Source organism: Eublepharis macularius, chromosome 18 (assembly GCF_028583425.1).
Source record: "Eublepharis macularius isolate TG4126 chromosome 18, MPM_Emac_v1.0, whole genome shotgun sequence".
Lineage (NCBI taxonomy): Eukaryota > Metazoa > Chordata > Lepidosauria > Squamata > Eublepharidae > Eublepharis > Eublepharis macularius.
The window spans coordinates 22,067,056-22,088,229 of record NC_072807.1 but is presented as its reverse complement, the minus strand read 5'-3'; the positions used below and the strand labels follow the sequence as shown (position 1 = coordinate 22,088,229).

The window sequence follows — 21,174 nt, the reverse complement described above, 5'->3', positions numbered from 1 at the left end:
GAGGACATACTGCAGGCTGCTTATGTTACCCAAGATCTTTTAACTGGACACACTAGGAACTGGAGCGCTGTGCAAAGCACACTGCTCTATAAACACTCTGCCAAGGGTTCCACCTTTACCACCTTTGACTGTGCATGTTTTCTTGTAGGTTGTGAAACCTTACCCAGCGATGTTCTGGATGGAGACGCTTTTGGAAAGTGAGATGTTCTGCTGGGATCTCCTACTGTTGAAGACGGCGGTAGCAGCGGTCTCATCGGGGGCCAGAATGGCAGACCGAGGTCTCTCCTTTGGCTGAGAACCTAGAAGGGGAACGTGGACAGATGAACATCACACACTGTGGGTCAGCACTGAAAATTTCATAACTCCCACGTGCACAATGTTCATCACGTGCAGACACAGCAAGAATATAGCAAGAGACTTGAACACCACTCTTTATCCGTGTTTTGTAGCTTCTGAAGGGCAACAAGGGAGCTCACAAGAAGAGACAACCCTCTGTAAAATAAAATATGCCCAGTCCACCTGTGAAGTAGAAGCTTCTATCCAACGCAAGAAAAGACCTTTCCGTTTCCTTCTCCAGGAAGTAAGGTTTGAACCTGGGATTTTCTGTCTGCAAAGCAGATGCTCTGCCCCAAACCCCTCCCAAAATGAAACTGACAGGGCTTCTTTAACTGATGCTAAATATCACGGTGTGAGCATGGAGTATCCATTTAAGCATTTACCACTACCATGTCCTACTTTCCAAGAACGGGCGTGCATACGAAAAGATAGCTGTATTCCAGATCTGATAGCTGTGCTATAGTTTCTGTAAAGACTTAGATTTGAAAGCTTGGCTTTATTTTTTCTGTGGCTCTGCTACCTCTTTTAGGATATCCAGAGATCTTAGAAGAGTTTTCAGAACCTGAATGGTTTTGTTGCAACAAAAGGCATGGTAAGCTCAGGCAATCTCAAAAAAATCAGGTATCTTCTGCTTGTTGGTTGAAAGAAAGAGCACAGCACCAGATCAAGGAGGTCTTGGTGCAGAACAAAATTAACAGGTTTTGAGAAGCTGTAGCGAAGAAGGGAGGGAGGAGGAAAAGGTACTCACTCTTATTTCTCATAATTACTGTAGGTAATGAGGACGTGTCATGCGTCTGAAGGCCACCTTTCTGAAGACGAAAGAAAAAGACAAGGTGAATTTCCACCTCAGATTAGAAATAATTTCTGTTCCTTACAGTTTTATTTCAGTGAGGTACATAGGGCCTAGACAATCCAATTTCAAAATCCCCCTCTGCCATGCTAATCACCTGATGACCTCAAGCCAGTTGCTGCTCTCTCGGCCAAGCCTACCTCACAGGGTTGTTGTGAGGATCAACAAAGGAAGGAAGAACCATGAAAGCCACTTGGAGCTTTCCCCCCAGCCCTAGTCTGACACTGGGATCGTTACATCGCAGCAACACAAATCCTTGAGCGTGCACAGATGCAGGCTTCCCTTAAGATATCTTCAACTCAATGAAAGACACCAGAAAGCTTTTTTATAGGTGTCCTCATGGAAGGGGATTTTGACTTTTTAGATAAGCGAGATATTCCCTCCTCCTCCCCAAAATCAGCAATCCAAGTTGTCGCCTGTAAGAAATGCAGAGCTGCTTCAGACCGGCGGGCCATCCAGGTCAGCATTCCATCAGCTTCCATTGGCCAGACGGAAGCATCACAAGCATATAAGTTGAGATTACAAAAGACCGGAGTTCTAAACGAATTCAACACAGAGCTGTAGCCTTCTAGCATAACTTGTTCCGTAACGGCACGTTTGATCCAAGGAACAGGACTCGAAGCAAATGTTGTTGCACAAAGGAAACTAGGACTATATGTAGGCGAGCGCCACAGGGTTTTAATTACACAAGGAAGCGTGAGATATGGATATATCGACTGAGATGTACCTTATGCCACTGAGCATTCTTCAAAGAACGAATGGAGACATTCTAAATGGGATTACAAATGGTCTGTGTCTGTTGAAGAGATTGCGTTATATCACCCCCAGGGGAAAGGTAGCAATGCATAGTTTTTAGCACAATACTAGGAAGAACATCCCAGTCAGGAAATGCAAAGAAGCCAGAGAGCATGCCAGTTACCAATATGTTCTCACGCCAGGACTGTGTTTTCCCTCACATCAAACAAACTTGCACAAGTGACTTAAATGCGAAAGACTGTCAAGAGATATTCTCCTTGGCAAGATGTTAAAGCTGGCCTGGCAGTCATCACCGAGACTGTATTAGCTACTTCTGAAGAATATCCATCATGCCAAAGGGACAGATCAAAAGCCTTTACTTCCTGTTACTGGCTGTTACTCAGGGAACTATGAGATTGTGAGTGTCCCATAGTCACTTAAGGAAAGAGATGTTCACCCGTCTTTAGGTGAAGGTGGGAATCCATGTGGTTGTGACTTAATCAGTGAATTTTTAAATTATTTTTTTTCAAAATTTATATCCTGCCTTTCTGCCTTCACAATGTTCACCAAGGTGCTTAACAAATTAAAACACACACCATAAAATCGTATTTTAAAACCATTCAAACTAACCAAACAACAACACATCATTAAAGGAATTAAAACCAGAGCTAAAAAAAAAATACCAAGACAACAACAATAAAAACATTTAAAGCAATTAAACTAGCCAAGCGTGTGAGTGAAAGAGATTTGGCAACCACAAGGAAAGACTGAAAATGTACGGGGTACAAGAGATTTTACTCCTTAACCCATCGGAAAAGACCTCTGGAGTGGATTGGAAAAGCTCCTGCATAGCTTCCAGTTCTTTTCTGAAACCAAGAGGGCCAGAAACTTTCAAAGTCAACCCACCAAAGTGCCAGGGACTTGCAAAGCCTCAGAAAACCATCACAAGCAGGGATGTAAAGAGAACATTTCTTAATTCCTCTTTACCCAGTTTCCTGAAATCCAACAATCTTTTTCTGTCCCCTCTTTTTAGGAATATGGAATCAGTTTCTAATCAATCCCTTTTTGATCAAAGAGAAATGTGAAGAGAGGAGGGACAGGAAGGGAAGTTCTGCAAAATGTCAGAATTTTACTCTGTAGATTCACAGAGGCAGGCAACATCTTCCTGCTACAGCATCACCCGAGAGTGTACAGCATAAAACAACTGGAAATGGACAGTGTTTTTTGAAAGGAAACACGGAGGCTGAGATTATTAAAGTTTATGAATGCCTTTTTCCAAAATTCACTTTTTTAGATATAGGCATGGATTTCTCTTACTATGGTTGTTGTGGGTTTTCCGGGCTGTATTGCCGTGGTCTTGGCATTGTAGTTCCTAACGTTTCGCCAGCAGCTGTGGCTGGCATCTTCAGAGGTGTAGCACTGAGAGATCTCTGTCTTTTGGTGCCACACCTCTGAAGATGCCAGCCACAGCTGCTGGCGAAACGTTAGGAACTACAATGCCAAGACCACGGCAATACAGCCCGGAAAACCCACAACAACTATCGTTCTCCGGCCATGAAAGCCTTCGACAATACGATTTCTCTTACTCTTTTTTTTCTCTTTTTAAAGCAGGATTTCCCTTTGCAGAGGAATCAAGGCACCCTTTCGTAACTTCAGTCCTTGCAGTTGTTTCATGAACCATGTTAAAGTTTGACAACTTCCATCCCTAGATGGATGGGAGCAAAGACAGTGGCGTGTGCCTCCGGTTTAAGACGCAAGCATAGCATGTGGCTGGCCATCTCCCACTGGAAATTCAGCCAGCCAGATCTGCTCGGGTTTGGAACTCAATAAAGGAAGAGTCCAGAGAGGTTCCTTTAAAGACTAGCGAGATTTATTCCAGCATTAAGTTTTTGGGATCTTACAGGCCCAGATGGGATAAGCGAAGCTTGTAAAAATGTAAGTAAAAATAAGCAAGAGTCTTGAGACTTATCTCGATGCATAAAGTTCCTTCCAAGTTCAATTCCCCAACCCATAGCAACCCTACTCAAAAGATATATCCATATTTCAAACTTCCTTGCACAATTATAGCCTTATGGCTTCTCTGCACATACATACGCAACACCCTTTTCCTGTGTTTTGGCCTACTAAGTCACGCACCAAAGAAGATGAGCATTCTTACCTTTGCTCTGGCCTTGCCACCACAAGCGTTCACGGTCTCCATGCAGCTTTTATGGACGATGATGTCACAGGCTGCATAAAGGAAGGACAACACAGGTGAGCATGTGCCAGATCAGAAGACCTGGTTGCCTTTGCATTCTTCACTTAATGTTTTTCAAGACGCCCTTTCAAATTCAACAATTCGAGCTTCTTACAACACACAGCAGCTCTTGGGACACCATGATTTGCTGCCTTTCATGCGGCTTCTTTGGTTTTTCAAAGAGAAGGCGAACAGCCGGCTGACTTACAAGGACTCCGGCTGGTTCTTAACAAGAGATCTACATTGATTTCCACCGGGAGTTCTGTTTGAAAACACTCAGTGGAAGCAGATGGCCTCAGGGATGAAAAACAAGCTTCAGATAAAGGGCTGGTTGACACGCACTCAGATTGGGGGAGATGGAACCCAAAACATTCACTGGAACAGAGAGAAAGCTGTAGAAATCAATAACGATGGGAAATGGGATGCAGAAGAAAAGCACACGTATGTAGTCGGAAAACTCATGCTTTCCATTCCAAGATTTCCATAATACAAAATCAGTATGCCATATAATGTTTTTAATGGTTTTTATAATGTTTTTAATTATTGTAATTATGTTAGTGTGTTTCTAAATGACGTGCTCCACCCGAGCCTGCTGGCAGAGACGGCGGAATAGACATCAATAAAATAAAATAAAAATAGTGGTTAGGCCCTGGGAGATCCGGATTTGAACCCCCATCCTGCCATGGAGGCTCACTGGACGACCACAGGTTAGTTTACTCAGCCTAATCTACCTTGCAAGATTGTTGTGGGATGGAACGATGGTGCGAAGAATGATGTTATAAGCCACTTTGGCTCCATGTTGGGGAGAAAAGTGGGGCATTTTAAGTAAAATAGAGCTTTCAGACAATTGAGTAGTACATGAGGAGTATGGGAATTACTGCTAAAATGTTTGGATCAGTGGCGATCCAGACTGAACAACAACAACAACAACAACAACAACAACAACAACAACAACAACAACCTTCTCTATATATACCACCCTTCAGGACAACTTAACACCCACTCAGAGCAGTTTACAAAGTGTGCTATTATTATCCCCCCAACAATCACCCTGTGAGGGGGGGTGGGGCTGAGAGAGCTCCTAGAAGCTGTTGCTGACCCAAGGTCACCCAGTTGGCTTCAAGCGGAGGAGTGGGGAATCAGACCCGGTTCTCCAGATTAGAGTCCTGCCGCTCTTAACCACTACACCAAACTGGCTCTCTTTTATGGGAAACATCAGTGTTTATTTCTTACATGCCCAGGGTACTGCCAATTGCCACTTTGGAGTCAGAAAGCAATTTTCTCCAGGCCAGTTTGGCCAGGGATCCTGTAGGATTTTTTGCCATCTTCAGGGCATGGAGCAGGGGTCACTGTGTGTGTGTGTGGGGGGGGGGCTGAGGTAGCTGTGAATTTCCTGCATTGTGCAGGGGGTTGGACTAGATGACCCTGAAGGTCCCTTCCAACTCTATGATTCTATGTTTTTCATGCCCCCCCCCCATTTCATATCAGCTGCCACAGCATTCAGTCTGGATCGCCACTGAGCATTTATGCAAGTGGAAGGTCAAGCCAGCCCTGGCTCCCTGACAGGACAGCTGTTTGCTAGAAGAAGCGTTTCTATAACGAAAACCGACCTCTACATCCTTCAATACCTGCTGTGAAGCTCCTGGAAGGAAGAACGGGACCCTTCTATGTCCTAAACAAGGAAATTTCCCCTTAACTAGCTTAGTCTTTCCAATGGAACCACTTGGGACTTAGGAGTTATTTATCATTTTTAAAGAAGGGAGGGAGGCAAACTGCTTTAGATTACCCTTATTGTCGTCGACAGTGATTGGGCAACATTTTTAGACGACCTTTACTGCTCGCTACGGTTTCCACCGAAGTCAATAGCAACAAACTGGTGAGTGCAGGAAACTCCTTCTTCAGATAACAAGAACCAGTTTCTAAACTTGAAGTGATGGGGAGGGAAATACCAAATTGCGTCATCGCCTATGACTCAGGCACGTCTCCCCTCCCTCCATATGCACAGCTGCTGTTCACAGGTCTTCGTGTTTCCCCACCTCAGAACCTCACTTGAACCCAAATTAACATGCAGGTTAATTCTGACATGCCGCTCCCGAGTTAGAATTCTCAAGGGAGGGTAACAAGAGAGAAGTCCCATGTTTTAAAAACTCTTTTTAAAACGTCACTGAACTGAAGTGTGACTAGTCATATCCTCAGCCCTGGAAGTCTTTTTTTTCTCTAAATATCGGATCTCTTCGCTACCCCATCTCTGAAATATCTATTCAGAACACTGTTGCTTCTCTCAGACCCAGTGTGATGCAGAGTGTCAGACTGAGAGACCTGGGTTCGAATCTCCACTCCGCCATCCAAGTTCACCAGGTGACCTTGGGCTACTTTCTCATCCCAGATAAGAGTGCTGAAGAAGTGAGCTGTGGCTCATGAAAGCTTATACCCCACCACTAACTTTGTTAGTTTTGTAAGTGCTACTGGACTCTTGCTCTTTTCCACTGCTGCAGACAGACTAACACAGCTACCCATCTTGTCTTATAGGACAGTCATTGTAAATATGAAAAGGAGTGGGGGAGAATAAGATTCCTACTGGGTAGAAAGGTATAAATCTCTAACTAAGTAAATAAAATCCATCCTCAAAATCCTCCTTTCAGCTTCTTAATCCTCATTCCCAACCTACACTAAAGATACAATGCCCCCCATTAAATCAGATCATATTCTTTCTTTGTTCCTCTGTTGTCCTTCCTCCCTTTCCTCTGTTGAAATTTTAACTATAAGCTCCTTAGGCCAGAACCTTTGTTGACTTGTAACTAACCATGCCCATCTATGGTGCTGTATAATAATATAGGACTGGCTGTTTTATTGATTGACAAGGAAGAGCTCTTTTACTTTGGTCACCTGCTACCTGTATCGCTATGGGGCAATTTTCTTATGGCTTCATCTCTCTGACAGTCTTGGGTGCTTTGTACAGGTTTTAAAAACACGATAGAGTTAAATGAGAATCACCCCCACATATAGCCTGAAGTGGTACTGTCCACATTACCATCTCATTCCACTATGTCATGCAAACCAGGCCTCAACTGCTAACTGATACATCCAGCCTAGGGGGGAAATTGAAGCTACTGTACTTTGGTCACATCATGAGAAGACGAGATTCTCTGAAAAAGTCAATGGTGGTGGAGAGTGCCCTCAAGTCATAACTGACTTACGGCGACCCCTGGTGGAGTTTTCATGGCAAGAAACTAACAGAGGTGGTTGGCCATTGCCTGCCTCTTCAACTCTGGTCTTCGCTCGAGGTCTCCCATCCAATTACTAACCAAGGCCGACCCTGCTTAGCTTCTGAGATCTGACGAGATCAGGCTCGCCTGGGCTATCCAGGTCAGGGTGAAAAATGCTAGGAAAAATGGAAGGCAGTAGGAAAAGAAAAAGACCTAAAACGAGATGGTTTGACTCAGTAAAAGAAGCCACATCCTCCAGTTTGCAAGATCAGAGCGAGTCTATTAACGATAGGACATTTTGGAGGTCTTCCATTTATAGCATTGCCATAGGTCGGAGGCGACTTGACGGCACGTAACACACACGTGGGGGGAGTGCATATCATCTAAGACTTTCTGTATCCCATCCAGCCTCTCCAAGGGGCCAAAATGACCACCATTCCAGTAGATTTCCCTCCTCCTCATCTACATGTTGATTAAGGAGCTCCTTGCCTAATTATATGCAGCACAAAATCCATAATTATACGCAGCACAAAATGAAAGGTCACTTACTTCCACACACAAAGGAATCCTTGTTAAAATTCTTTGAGCAGTGGAAACAGACGATGGGTCCCACCATTCGGATTGCGCTGAAGGCATGCCCGTTGATCGTTTTCTTGTCCTTGTCTTTCTCCTTGGCATCTCTGTCTTTGGTTTTCTCCTTCTCTCTTTCTTTTTCCTTAAAAAAAGAAGATGGGGAGAAAGGGAGAGGGAGTAAGTGACACTCATCGTCACACATCTGGCGAAGAGAGCTGTGGGTCTCGAAAGCTTACGCTACAGTAAAGTTGGGTTAGTCTTAAAGGTGCTATTGGACTCTTTTCGATTTTGCTACTACAGACTAACACGGCTAACTCCTCTGGATCTATGACTCATCGCTCTGAATTTCGATGACTTGATTACTTTTGCCATCTTGTAGGCTATTCTGATTTAGACATTTTCATTCAGAGGTTCATTCCCGCCAAGATGATGATCACATCCTTGTGGAAGAAAAGGGAATGTCCTTTGTTCAGTGAGCCCTGTTTCAAAATCTGAGAACATGCCAGCCTGATGGACTTTATGTTGGAGGGCTACATCTACCTATTTCATTTCCTTCCTACGTGTACACTGGTTTTGCCCAGTAAAAGAATTATAAACAAGAATTTACGTTTGGAGCAACAAACATCTCATCATCATGTATCTCAACAGGCACATGAATCCACAAAATCGATTTAAGTATCCAGGGGTCATTTCGTAGAAAAAGAGCTGGAGGAACAAATGAGCATAACTCATCAGGATAACTCATTAGCGTATGCCACACCCCTTGACATCACCGGAAGTGTGTTATTAGCATAACTGATTTGCATATGCCACACCCCCTGACAGGATCAGGCCGCTGCTGAGTGGAAGAGTGATCCACCACCTGTCAGAGGCCCAATCTGGGTCATTTTGGCCCCAATCCACGCCGAAAGGGGCCCAAAATGGTCAAGAGTCAGGTGGGCAGGGCCACCTGACATGTGGCCTCTATGGGGAACTACCGGAACTGCGCTCCTGTGCGTTCCCCCTCAAAATGAGCCCTGCAAGTATCACTTTGCTAATAATACTGGCCATAGGATCACAGCGTCGGAAAGAACAGAAAGGTACTTCTAGACAACCCTCTTCCCAAACAAGAAGGACCGACCATTCATGACATCTCCCTTCAGATCCACCTAAGTCTATAGTTTTCAATCTACACTCCGGTGAATCCGTGGACAGCTCAGAAGCTTATCCGAGTTCCTCAATGAGAGGCCAGTCAGGACAGACAAAGCTCTCCGGAGGACAGTTTTCCCATCCCTATGGATCACTCTCAGCCATATGCAGCTGTATTCTAGAGCACAATGCAGAACAAAACACAGAAAAAGCCCCCGTGTAAAACAAGCATGCCTTCCCGAATATATTCCCAAGAGCACTACTACACACTTCAGGTGACAAGTTGACACAGAAAAGAGGAAATATATTGATCTAACTAATCGAAATCTCCGGAGAAGGACAACGCCCCTCAAGACATGTTAAGGTGCCTGTACTAATGGGACTGCAACCCAGAAAACCAAAGGAATTTTGCAAAGACGCATAAAACAGCTTTAAAAAAAGACATGTCCTGTACACGGCAACGTTTGAAGGAGAGGCTTTCTTTCTTAACTCATACGTCATATCAGTGTTTGTTTTCGATTCAGATTCTTAAAGGTATGTCACAGCATGCCCTGCTAGATCCTGACAGCATACATTTCTCAGGCGATTGATCTGAAGTCATTGACCTAATGCATTTTGTTTGTAACCCACCGGTCTTTCACTGCAGTGACGCCACCTGGTTCCCATGAGGTCTCCCGTACAGGCACCAGCCTGCTTTGCTTCAGCAACGTGGCTGCATCATATTCCAGCTATACTCTGGACCCACGTTACTGGAATTCCTCGAGGCTATCCTGCTATCTGCCCCATCCACATCACAACAAAGTGTACAGCAAAGACTAGGACCACAGAACTGAACGCATGTTTATCCCTTGCTTACTCCACATCTCCACTTTCATGTACTGAACATAATATAAGAACTGCCCTAGTAGTTCTCTTCTTAGTTCTTATTTTCTATGCAGGAATTTGGTCTAGAGAGTGGACCACAGAGATGATCTACTCAGTGGACCACAGGGCCCAGCGTTCTCTTTCCGACAACGGACACTCATTTGTCCCGAAAGGACCAACAAGCAGGGCATACAGACTAATGGCAGTCCCTTATGTTGCCTCCCATAACTGATAATCAGAGGTTTGATGTCTTTGGGTCCATCAACGGTCATGGCTAGTAGCCACTGATGGGTTTCTTCTCCATTTTGGTGTAGGGGTTAAGAGCGGTGGGACTCTAATCTGAAGAACCGGGTTTGATTCCCCACTCCTCCACTCGAAGCCAGCTGGGTAACCTTGGGTCAGTCACAGCTTCTCAGAGCTCTCTCAGCCCCACCCACCTCACAGGGTGATTGTTGTGGGGATAATAACAACATACTGAGTGGGAGAAACAACAGAACAGACCAGAAATGACAACTGCCCAGATGCTTTTAAACAGCATAGCTAGAAATACCTCAAGAATTTTTCCAGGAGAGCCAGTTTGGTGTAGTGGTTAAGAGCGTGGGACTCTACTCTGGAAAGCTGGGTTTGGTTCCCCACTCCTCCGCTTGAAGCCAGCTGGGTGACCTTGGGCTAGTCACAGCTTTCTGGAGTTCTCTCAGACTCACCCACCTCACAGGGTGTTTGTTGTGGGGATAATAACAACACACTCTGAGTGGGCGTTAAGTTGTCCTGAAGGTCGATGTATAAATCAAATCTTGTTGTTGTTATTTTATGATTTACTTCATTTATACCCCATCTTTGACCCAATGGATACCCAAAGCTGCTGACACTGTTCTCGTCTCCTCCATTTCATCCACACGACAACCCTGTAAGGTGTAGGATAGCGTGTGTGACTGGCCCCAGGTTACCCACCAGGCTTCCACTGCAGAGCAGGGATTCCCACCTGGTTCTCCCAGATCCTAGTCCATCACTCTACCACCACTACACTATGCTGGCTCTCTCACTATACCACGAACCTGCCGAATTCCCTTTTTGAAGCCATCTATGCTCAAGCACTATCACCCACTAGCAGCAAATCCCACCACTTAATGACTTGCGGAGTAGAGAAGTATTTCCTTTTGCCTGTCTTGAATCTATAGCTCACCACATTCATTGTGCTCTAGCACTGTACCATTCTTGTTGAATTTTAAATTGTAAGCTCCTTAGGGCAGATGCCTGCATTTTTATTATCACTCTTCGAAGCACCATGAATACTGCCTTGCAGTATATAAACATTATTACTGATAATCTTGGGGCAGAAGGGGCAGCATTGCAAGCCTATGTATTAAGATAATTGTAGCAGGACAATGAAAGTGACAACCATCTTCTGGGCATGGAGCTGGGGTCGCTGGGTATGTGGGGAGGGGACGTGATTGTGAATTTCCTGTTTTCTGCAGGCGGTGGACTAGATGAACCTAGAGATCCTTTCCAACCCTCTGATTAAACTTCTAACCCTCTCATAGCTTGCATGGATGAGGTGGGAGAGAGACAGATGTCAAGTTCTGCAATCATCATAAAGAAAGCTCCACGCCCCAGATGACGCATGCAGATCCTGGCAATGAACTACGCAACGCTGGCTGGCTGTCTCCGAATTCAGTCCTACGAGCTTAACACACATACCTGCAATTCTAACTTCAAACCCCTCAGGGGATTCTTGTGTGTGTTACGTTTACCAGCCCTGCTTTGGGGGGGGCTGCGTTCCAAGACAGAAAAAGTAACATCCATTTCTATTTCAAACAAGGTTGCTGTGTGCGTAATTACCAGGGAGCAAGTCTTCTTGAAGTGGTACAGCCAAGGTTCAAAACAACCACCTCAGGCATGGCAAAAGGGACTGCTTGAGGGGGTGAGCTCAGGGTCTCTCAAGTAGACTTAGGAGTATTGCTTCCATGGAGTGTGGAAGAGGCGGACAATTGTGCACAGGCAGATTGCAACCTTGGTTGAGACAGGGCAGAAAATCTCCATCTCTTCCTCTGTTACAGAAGTAGGCTGCGGGTAGTCCCTTAAGCTGGCCTTGTGGGGGGAAAGTATATATTAGAATCGTGCGAACACCAGTGTCGCTTTTTTTTTAAAAAAAAAGTAAATTGCTAGTCCTCATGATTGCAGAAGCTATCAAATATTCAAATGCAAAAATGAATTTCTAGAGTTTAGCCGGCTGGGGGAAGTGGGGTGCTTTCTAAGCTCTCGTAAGGAGGACTGAGCTGCCACAATGCCCTGCGTTCAGTTCTCCGAACAGTCCCCTCCACGGAGCCTTCCATACCAATCCTAACAATGCAACTGCTCAGAGGAAAGCGTCAATGGAAGGGACAGCCCAAAGAGGTCAGACTACAGCTTTTCACCTGAGGTTCTGCTGAAAACAACAAGAGTTTCTCGGTCAAACAGGTTTCAATGTGCCGTGTTCTTCTTCGCTGAAACCACTGCAGTCAGGTTCCTATCAATGATGCAAACGTTCAACCAACGTGGCAGCAGCCTGGCTGAGCGGAAAGACTAGCTCCATCTGCACCCCACTTCCCCCAGCCGGCTAAACTCTAGAAATTCATTTTTGCATTTGAATATTTGATAGCTTCTGCAATCATGAGGACTAGCAATTTACTTTTTTTTTTAAAAAAAGCGACACTGGTGTTTGCACGATTCTAATATATACTTTCCCCCCACAAGGCCAGCTTAAGGGACTACCCGCAGCCTACTTCTGTAACAGAGGAAGAGATGGAGATTTTCTGCCCTGTCTCAACCAAGGTTGCAATCTGCCTGTGCACAATTGTCTGCCTCTTCCACACTCCATGGAAGCAATACTCCTAAGTCTACTTGAGAGACCCTGAGCTCACCCCCTCAAGTAGTCCCTTTTGCCATGCCTGAGGTGATTGTTTTGAACCTTGGCTGTACCACTTTGAACCCTGGGCCCCAAAGAAAAACGCTACATGTAGAAAATTAGAGAAGAAGACTCGGCAATACTCTTTCCCCTTGATATGCTAGTTTTCTGCATGGAGGGTGTGTGTGTGGGAGACGTCCACCCCCCACCCCAATGCCCTATCCCTTCATAGTAGCATGAAGCGGAGAAGCCCAGATACAGCTTTCCTATGTCAGTGAGAACCAGGCCTTAAAAATGTGGAGAAAGAACTGAAAAGCAATTCTTATAGCTTGTTGCATGTACCAAACATAGTGACTAAGAATGTCATTCAGCAAGAAAAATGATCCTGGCCATAAACTCAGTGCACTGTGTACATGGGCACACTAATCTTGATCTACCTTGCAAGGTTGTTGGTTGAACACTCTAAAACACCTATTCCTTGCTTACAGAATATACACTCAGCTCCAACAGACGGCTGCACATGTCACACGATTCTTTAACTTTGCTCTCAACACCAATGCTTTGAGAAGGCTACTATACAACTCAACTGCCTTGCAGTCTTTTAAAGCACACATTTGGACATCAAACAGTATCTCTCGATCACTCTGTCTCCTTCTCTGAAACCAAAACAACTACCAAGATTCTAATTTATCAAGACACACAGATGCAGTCCAAGGCAGCGTGGGGCTCTGGTTTGTTTTAAGGAACAGTCTTTAATAATTGGGAAAGAGAGAGAGAGAGAGAGAGAGAGAGAGAGAGAAAGAGCAACCAAGTTCAGTTAGAAAACAGGAAACGGTGCTCAACAGAGAAAAGAGTTTTTTAAAAAAACACTGACTTGTTTTAAAAGTCACCCATTGCTTCAATCTAAGGTGGATAGAAATGAATCTTCTTGTAGACACCACAGGGCTAGTACAATTATTCCTGTCACATCAAATGCAGAGATTAACCTAGAGTATATGCTCCACTTGATGGTTAAAGCCCAGGCTTTCTGGGAACACACCAGCTTGAGAGTTCTCTCAACTCCCTCTGGCACAACAAACCACGTTGTGCTCTGTTAAGTCTGGGGGGAAAAAAAACACCTCTCGGCCGTTTCCTCGCCTGCAACCACGCCAGCATCAATGTCCAGAACAAGACAACCACTTGCTTACCTCGGAGCGTGACCGTCCGACCAGCCTCACGGTTATGTGCGGCACGTCGGAAAACCGGTTCCACTTTATGGACATGCTTTCTGGACACGGCGTCAGGGATGTCGAGTTGTAGACCTACCGTTCCATAATGCTGGAACCAAAATCTATCTCACTGCTGAGGCAGCTGTCATAAAAGGATGGCTGGGGGAAAGGAAGTCAGAAACAAGTTGAGCAAGGAAAGGGCGCAGGGGAGGGGAGAAGGAAGGGCTGTTTCTTGTGGGCTTCCTCGAAGATGTTGTTAACCGTTTTGGCGCTGGAGATGTCATTGCCTTCTCTTGCAGAGACTTATAAGAAAGTTGTGAAAAAGCGGGTTCTGGCAATGCCACAAACAGAGGAACAGCAGAACTTCAAAAGGATCTTTCTTGGGCGCTAACATTACGGCCCCTCATTTCCAGTTGTCAGCCAGAACGGATTCGAAGCGTTTTATGCCTCACCTCCCTGGCCATCCTCCAAAATCAAATTTCCACTGAAAGCACAATTGTCAAGACAAACAATTGCAGCTTTAAGACAACGTAACGACCAGCAGCATTAGAAGTAGGTACTGAGAGCCTTCCTGTTTCACTTCCTCTTTTAATTTTTTTTTTCCACAGCGGCAGAACACCAGTCTTGCACACTCGAGAAATGGCTACAGTTTGCAGTGATTCGACTTAAAAGAAGCTCCTTGCGTGTACATTAATTGAATTCAAAATGGATTCCTGAACAAGAAAAAAAAAACAGAGATGCTCAAGGCTAGCAAAGAACTACCTATTGCCATCTTGAAAGCCATGGTGAAAAGGCAGGGTACAAAATCTGAAAATAAATGCAGAGGAAGAACAAAAGGCCTGTTGCTGAAAATGGCAACCCCCGGATCAAGTTGCTTCTTCCTAACATGACCAGGTTGTGGATTTCCCCACTCCTCACTAATATTGAACACCAATTTGGGTAGAGAATGGGGGGAAAAAATGAAAACCTGCCCTCAAGTCACAGCTGACTTATGGCGACCCCTGGTGGCGTTTTCATGGCAAGAGACCAACAGAGATGGCTTGCCATTGCCTGCCTCTGCAGCCCAGTCTTCGTTGGAGCTCTCCCAGTCAATTACTAACCAAGGCCTACCTTGCTTAGCTTCGGAGACCTGACGAGATCAGGCTCACCTGGGCTATCCAGGTCAGAGCAGGGCGGAGAATATGGACCACTAAAATTTCAAATCAATACACGGAACACAGAGCACAACTGCTGCAGAAAATGGCAGTGATGTACTCACAATGCAATTCTATACAGAGTTACTTCAGTCTAAGCCCACTGAAATCAACGGGCTTAGACTGGAGTAATTCTACTTAGGGTTTCACTGTAAGTTGCCTCTTCTGAGCATCATCAGGGCGCATATGTCCTCACCCCTCACTAGCATCACGCAACTTTGCAGAGAAGGTGAGGGATATAAACATTTTGAAATAAATATAAAGAGCACTGAGCTGCTGCTGAAAATGGCAGTCCTGAGCCAAGCTGACTTTTCCTAATGTCATGAGACTTTGGATTTCCCCACCCCCACTCGTGGCACCCTAATGTTACGAAGCTGGGGGAGGCATCAAAACACTGTGTAATGACACCAGCACATAGGAGAAGTTGCCGTGCCCACCGCAGAGAAAGTACGCGGGATTCTAAACAAGGCTAACGTTCGAAAGACTAACCCTACATTCCTTTTAACATGCACTTTTGCTCCTAGAGGGCACATCTTCTGGAAAACTAGCCAAGCATTTCGTTAAACAAAGATTTTGTTTTTTGAAATGTCTTTTTAAAGTCCAATTTGCTTGCTTTCTTACTATAGCAGTAAAAGACTTCCACAGAATCATAGGGTTGGAAGGCACCTTCAGGGTCATCTAGTCCAACCCCATGCAGAGTGCAGGAAATTCACAACTACCCCCATACACACACCCAGTGACCCCCTGCCCTATGTCCATAAGATAGCAAAACACTGTCAGGATCCCTAGCCAAACTGGCTTCCTGACCCCAAAGTGGCGATCAGCATTACCCCAGGCATAAAAGAAAGGGCCACGAGAACTAAACACTGATGTAACCCTTCCTGCCCTCCCTTTCATGATCTGCCCAGGTTCACAGAATCAGCATTGCTGTCAGATGACCATCTAGCCTCTGCTTAAAAACCTCCAAAGAAGGAGAGCCCACCACCTCCCGAGGAACCCTGTTCTACTGAGGCACCACTCTGTCAGGAAGTTCTTCTTAACGTTTAGCCGAAAACTCTTGATTTAATTTCAACTCGTTGGTTCTGGTCCAACCTTCTGGGGAGCGGAAAACATCTCCGCACCATCCTCCATATGACAGCCCTTCAAGTACTTGAAGATGGTTATCATATCACCTCTCAGTCATCTTCTTTGTGAAATCCTTCACAAAGAAGACAACAGAGAGGTGATATGATAACCATCTTCATTTTTTTTTTACTGCTTTCTCAGAACTTCTGGCTATGATGTTGAGACGACCATGGAATGAAATCCATGGATGTTACATAATAGGGAGGCCTGGGCAGCCTCTTAATAGTAATGTAATTTATTGTACTCTATTTTTTTTAAGGAAAGGGCTGAAAGGCTTTGCAGGACATTGCGTACATTGAAATTAAGATGCTCGCTCAAAGCCATAACCTGTATAAAGCAAGAGAACTCTAACTTTCAAAACATGCAAAGACAGCGTGCTTGGAAAAAGAAAAAGGGGAGGGGGAGAATCCAGTCTACTGAGCAGCCAATAGATGGAGGCATTTCAGACATCTCGAAGACCTCTGTGTGCACAAGGGAGAGACACTCAGGCCCGCAAAAGGAAACCAGTTTCCCTTGCACAACCACCTAACTGTGTTGTAATCTTTAGGGAAAAAGACCACATCTGCCAGTGAAGCTGACTGAGTTTTTCTGCACAGTGCATTTTTAAGAGAAAACAAACACTGACAGCAGCCTCAACCTTGATTTAATTTGAAGGGTCTGTTACGCTGAATGAAGGTCACTCCCCCCCCCCCCCCGCCACTTTCCATATTAAAGAACTTCTGCTTTAAACACAATCCCGGCCTGTAATTTTGCACCATTTGCAGCTCAGATGCAGAAACACTCCCTCCTCGGCACATAACCAACCAGACACCAGGTCCTGGCTGTGAACTTGCCCCCAAATATTATACCGCTTTCTCTATCGAAAGAGAAGCACAGGAGCGACTCTGCGTGGGAAAGATGAAGTCCTTTTTTTCCCAAGCATCTGGCAGGTTCTTACTAAAACCCCAGTCACATGCTGTCGGCCTAACCTACCTTACAAAGTTGTTGTGAGGATAAAATGGAGGGGAGAATAATAATAACAACATTCGATTTATATACTGCCCTTCAGGACAAATTATTGCCCACTCAGAGCACTTTACAAAGTATATTATTATTATCCCCATAACAAAACACCCTGTGAGGTGGGTGAATAATGAACAATGTAAAGCTGTTTTGGGTCCCCATTGTGGAGAAAGGTAAGGTATCAATCAAATAAATAAAACAAAACTAGAAATAAAACTAGATTAATTTGGTATGCATGCACCAAGGTGAAAAATTTACACATTGTCCCTTTTGGAAGAAAGAGAGATCACGTACATCAGGAGCACTGCATACCGTGCTGTCATTCTATATGCATGGTCACATTTGAAAAAGTCCATAGACAATTTTTTATACTTTATTTATTGCCTACCTTTCTCCCTGAGACTCCATTTCAGTCATACGTTCTCAGCTACAAAGACTAGAAACTTGCAAGGTGCTTAATTTTTTTAAAAAATGAAAGCTGAATTATATCTACAGAACACTCCAAGATCCCCGCCTCTCCAGCTCTTCTCAACTCACTAGCAGCCAAGTCTTGGACGGCTAAACACAGAATTTTTGCAGAGAGCTGCTGAGGCATTAACTACTGAAGCATTAACCCAGGTGTTACACTACCTCCTCACACTAGCCAGCCGGATAAAGAGGCAGGATGGGGCAGGGGTGGGGGTGCTTCTGGCTTGCATATTCCTTGCCTCTCTGCAGCTTCTGTAGTCAGCGCCACAATCCAGCTATCTGCTATGTGTCACCTCTGTGGAGGGCAGGAAAATCCATCCGGCTTCATCTACTGTAAGATCCTCCTTCTGCTCACCCTCTCCAGATAACTTGCAATTGCCGCAGGGAAGAGGGGGAGCCCGTCCCAGGATTTGAGAGCTAATGCTCGAACAGCCAAGCCGATGCACACAGAACACCCTCGTTCCTCTCAAGCCATGCCCAAGGTAACAAACACCTGGAGCTACTTACTTTGCTCTTCTTACCACTGGACATTTTATTCTTCAGGTAGCTGAATGTCCGACTCACTTTCGTCCCACTCTTGCCTTCCAGGTCTTTCCTGGACGGACTGGGAGGCAGGAAATTGCAGCTTTCCTCACAAATGCTGGAAGCCAACAGACATATGTTTCAAAGAGCGTACGTACAGCACCCCTGTTCTCTCCTGCAGCCCGACCACGTTTTCCCTTTTTTCAGTTTACCATTCTACTGTAATCAAATCCTGGTCCGTTGATGCCATTTAAGTGTTTGTCATTTTAAATCCAGATTTACTTAGCAGCAGCTCAGATTGCCAACTTCTTCCGTTTTGACAGCCCTGGCTCTTCTGCCTTTAGCAGCAAAAATTATGCGGCTGAATTCTCTTCCATCCACGCCAGGAAAAGAACCACTTGTGACATTCCTTTAGGCTGCTCTGAGAGGCAGAGTAACCCCCGGCAGGGCAAAGGTGGCAACCGTATCTGCAGCAGGCAGTTCAGCTAGAATGAGAACAATCACCTACAACCCTAATGCCTGCCGAGTCACATAATGCAAACAGTTTGCTTTTTTCCTTGCAAGTGTTACTGTGCCTCCAGCAACCAGGAGATCAGCCATTTCAGCTGGACGCCTTGTCCCACCAGTACTGGGGAGAAGCTTCCCCAACGGAATTTCTTCCCACCATGCAGAATTCCCCCCACCATGTGGCATGTCTAACAGCAAAGATTTCATGTTTGCTCTCTTTATTGTGTGTACCCTTGCAATAAGCCACAGCGCCCTCTGGTGCTTGAAACTGCCAATACAGTCTCTGGGAAAATCTGGGCTAGATAGAAGCCCTTTTCCATAACAGCTGTATTGCCTCCAGGTAGGAGAGTGAAAGAGCACGATTGCTACCATCAACCTTTCTGCTCACTTAACTAGACTGTGCGAGAAGACTCTGTTATAAAGAGCCAACCTATGTCAAGATTCAGAGCAAGAGATGAAATATGAAAGAGCCCCTTTTGCTTAACTGAAAATACACAACTTGACAAAAGTGATAACTGACATACTGATTAATAATCCATAAGAGTTTCTGCAGCCCAAACACTGGCTGTTGTGAGGAAGGAAGTGATACACATAGAAGTAATACACACACTAAGAAGTTATACGCATAAGATTTCACACTAAGTAATATACACAGGAGCACTTTGTGTGACTCTTTAAGCACACTGGCACAAATCGGTGCATGGTTCGCACTGTTTTGTTCCACTCCACTATCTAAGGAGATTTATTGTGCCTACCCAGAATGATTTGTATTGATATTTTATTGTTTTATGATTTTAAACTGTAATTTATTGTATTTATTGTATATATATCTTTTGAAATTGTGGTTTTATGATGCTATGACCCACCCTGAGCTTGTTCGTGGGAAGGGCAGAATATAAATCCAACAAATAAAGAAAATAAAGAAAAATTACTAGCAACTGTTCTCCTCTAACATTTCTCTTTCTGTAAATTATCTCTAACCAAGCTTTTAGTCCTAGAAAAATCTGCACCAGCCATTTCCCTCCCGTACCGGTCATTCCAGCATCCCACCTACTCCTCCCATATATGTTAACTTAGAGATTTCATTTTACATTTTATAAAACCATACCTGGTTCTGTGCCAAGCCTCATTTGACGCTAGAGGCATAGCCGCAGACCTCGACCCTATGTGCATACAAGCTGTATACATTTAGACTATTCCTTATTATGGGATGCTAAGGATGAGCTGGATCTAGACCAGTGGTTCCCAAAGTGGGCAATACTGCCCCCTGGGGGGTGCTGGAATGATCTAGGTGGGTGGTAGGAGCCTTGGGTGCAATTGGGGGGGGGGGCTTTGAATAAAAATAAGGGGGCAGTGAAAGCATAAAGAAAGAAGAGTCCAGAACCTATCTAAAGCAGCCTTTTCCTGCCATCTCCTGGTCTTCCCTGGGATCAGGGAGGGAGGGGACAAATTTGTCACTGCATCTTTTTGTCCACTTCTTGAAGGCAGATTTCTAGGGGGGCGCTGAGTAATTTTTTTTTTCTGAAAAGGGGAGGCAGTAGGCCAAATAAGTTTGGGAACCTCTGATCTAGACTAAACTGGCGTTTCCCCCCTTCCCCCTGCAGACCCCACCCCTTGTCATTCTTCAGGGGTCTCCTATCCTCCAGGAGCAGCAATTCATGGAGATCAGTAGGCTGGAATGGGAAGAGGGAAGCAGGAACGTTCCATTCTGCCACTGGGAGATTTAGTGCGGGTCTAACCCTATGTTTATAAATTCACATGCAGTTTACTGAACATGCATAGCTGTGAAGGGCAAAATCATCTTTGTTGACCTCACTCTCTTGGCCCAGCACATTCACGTAGGACAGATGTGTTGCCTGTTTTTTTCCAGTAAGGCATTTTGGGTCACGACTGTGTCTTCATTTCAGAAGGTAGTTGGGCATCTGCCTGCTTGTGTGGAGGAAGAAGAGGTTCAACAGCACAATGAACAACTCACCCTTGAGACACTGCGTTGCTGCTGCTGCCACCAAAAGGTCGACTACCTGGAAAAAGACAAGATGAAGATTATACATTGCATATGGACGGTTGGCATGTCCTGGTTGTGGGACTCATTTATTTCAACATACATTTATAAACACATTTTTAAAGTTATATGATTGCTAGAACGGTTTTTTATATATGCCAGCAATCACTCTAAACTGGATTTTCTCCTTTCTCTCCTGCACAGAGCAACCGTTCACATGAAACCTTTGTAACTGACAAGAAGACCATTGCCAAAAGATACATCTCCGTAGCATCCATAGTTCCTGGTTGTTCAGGTCTTTCCAGGAGATCCATTTATATAACAGCAAACAAAGG

The 21,174-nt window shown here is 44.9% G+C and overlaps 1 protein-coding gene across 3 annotated transcripts in view; it reads right to left on the bottom strand.

The window, feature by feature from the left end:
* AKAP13 (A-kinase anchoring protein 13) overlaps positions 1-21,174 on the bottom strand; it is a 153,432-nt gene that overhangs the window by 21,795 nt on the left and 110,463 nt on the right. For all 3 annotated transcript variants that reach the window (XM_055002140.1, XM_055002142.1, XM_055002141.1), the window contains 6 exons: positions 20,813-20,858; positions 18,316-18,448; positions 7,913-8,078; positions 4,080-4,150; positions 1,085-1,145; positions 164-299 (listed from right to left, as the gene is read on the bottom strand). In XM_055002140.1, the coding sequence (XP_054858115.1) occupies positions 164-299; positions 1,085-1,145; positions 4,080-4,150; positions 7,913-8,078; positions 18,316-18,448; positions 20,813-20,858 (613 nt within the window). The remainder of the gene's footprint in view (positions 1-163; positions 300-1,084; positions 1,146-4,079; positions 4,151-7,912; positions 8,079-18,315; positions 18,449-20,812; positions 20,859-21,174) is intronic.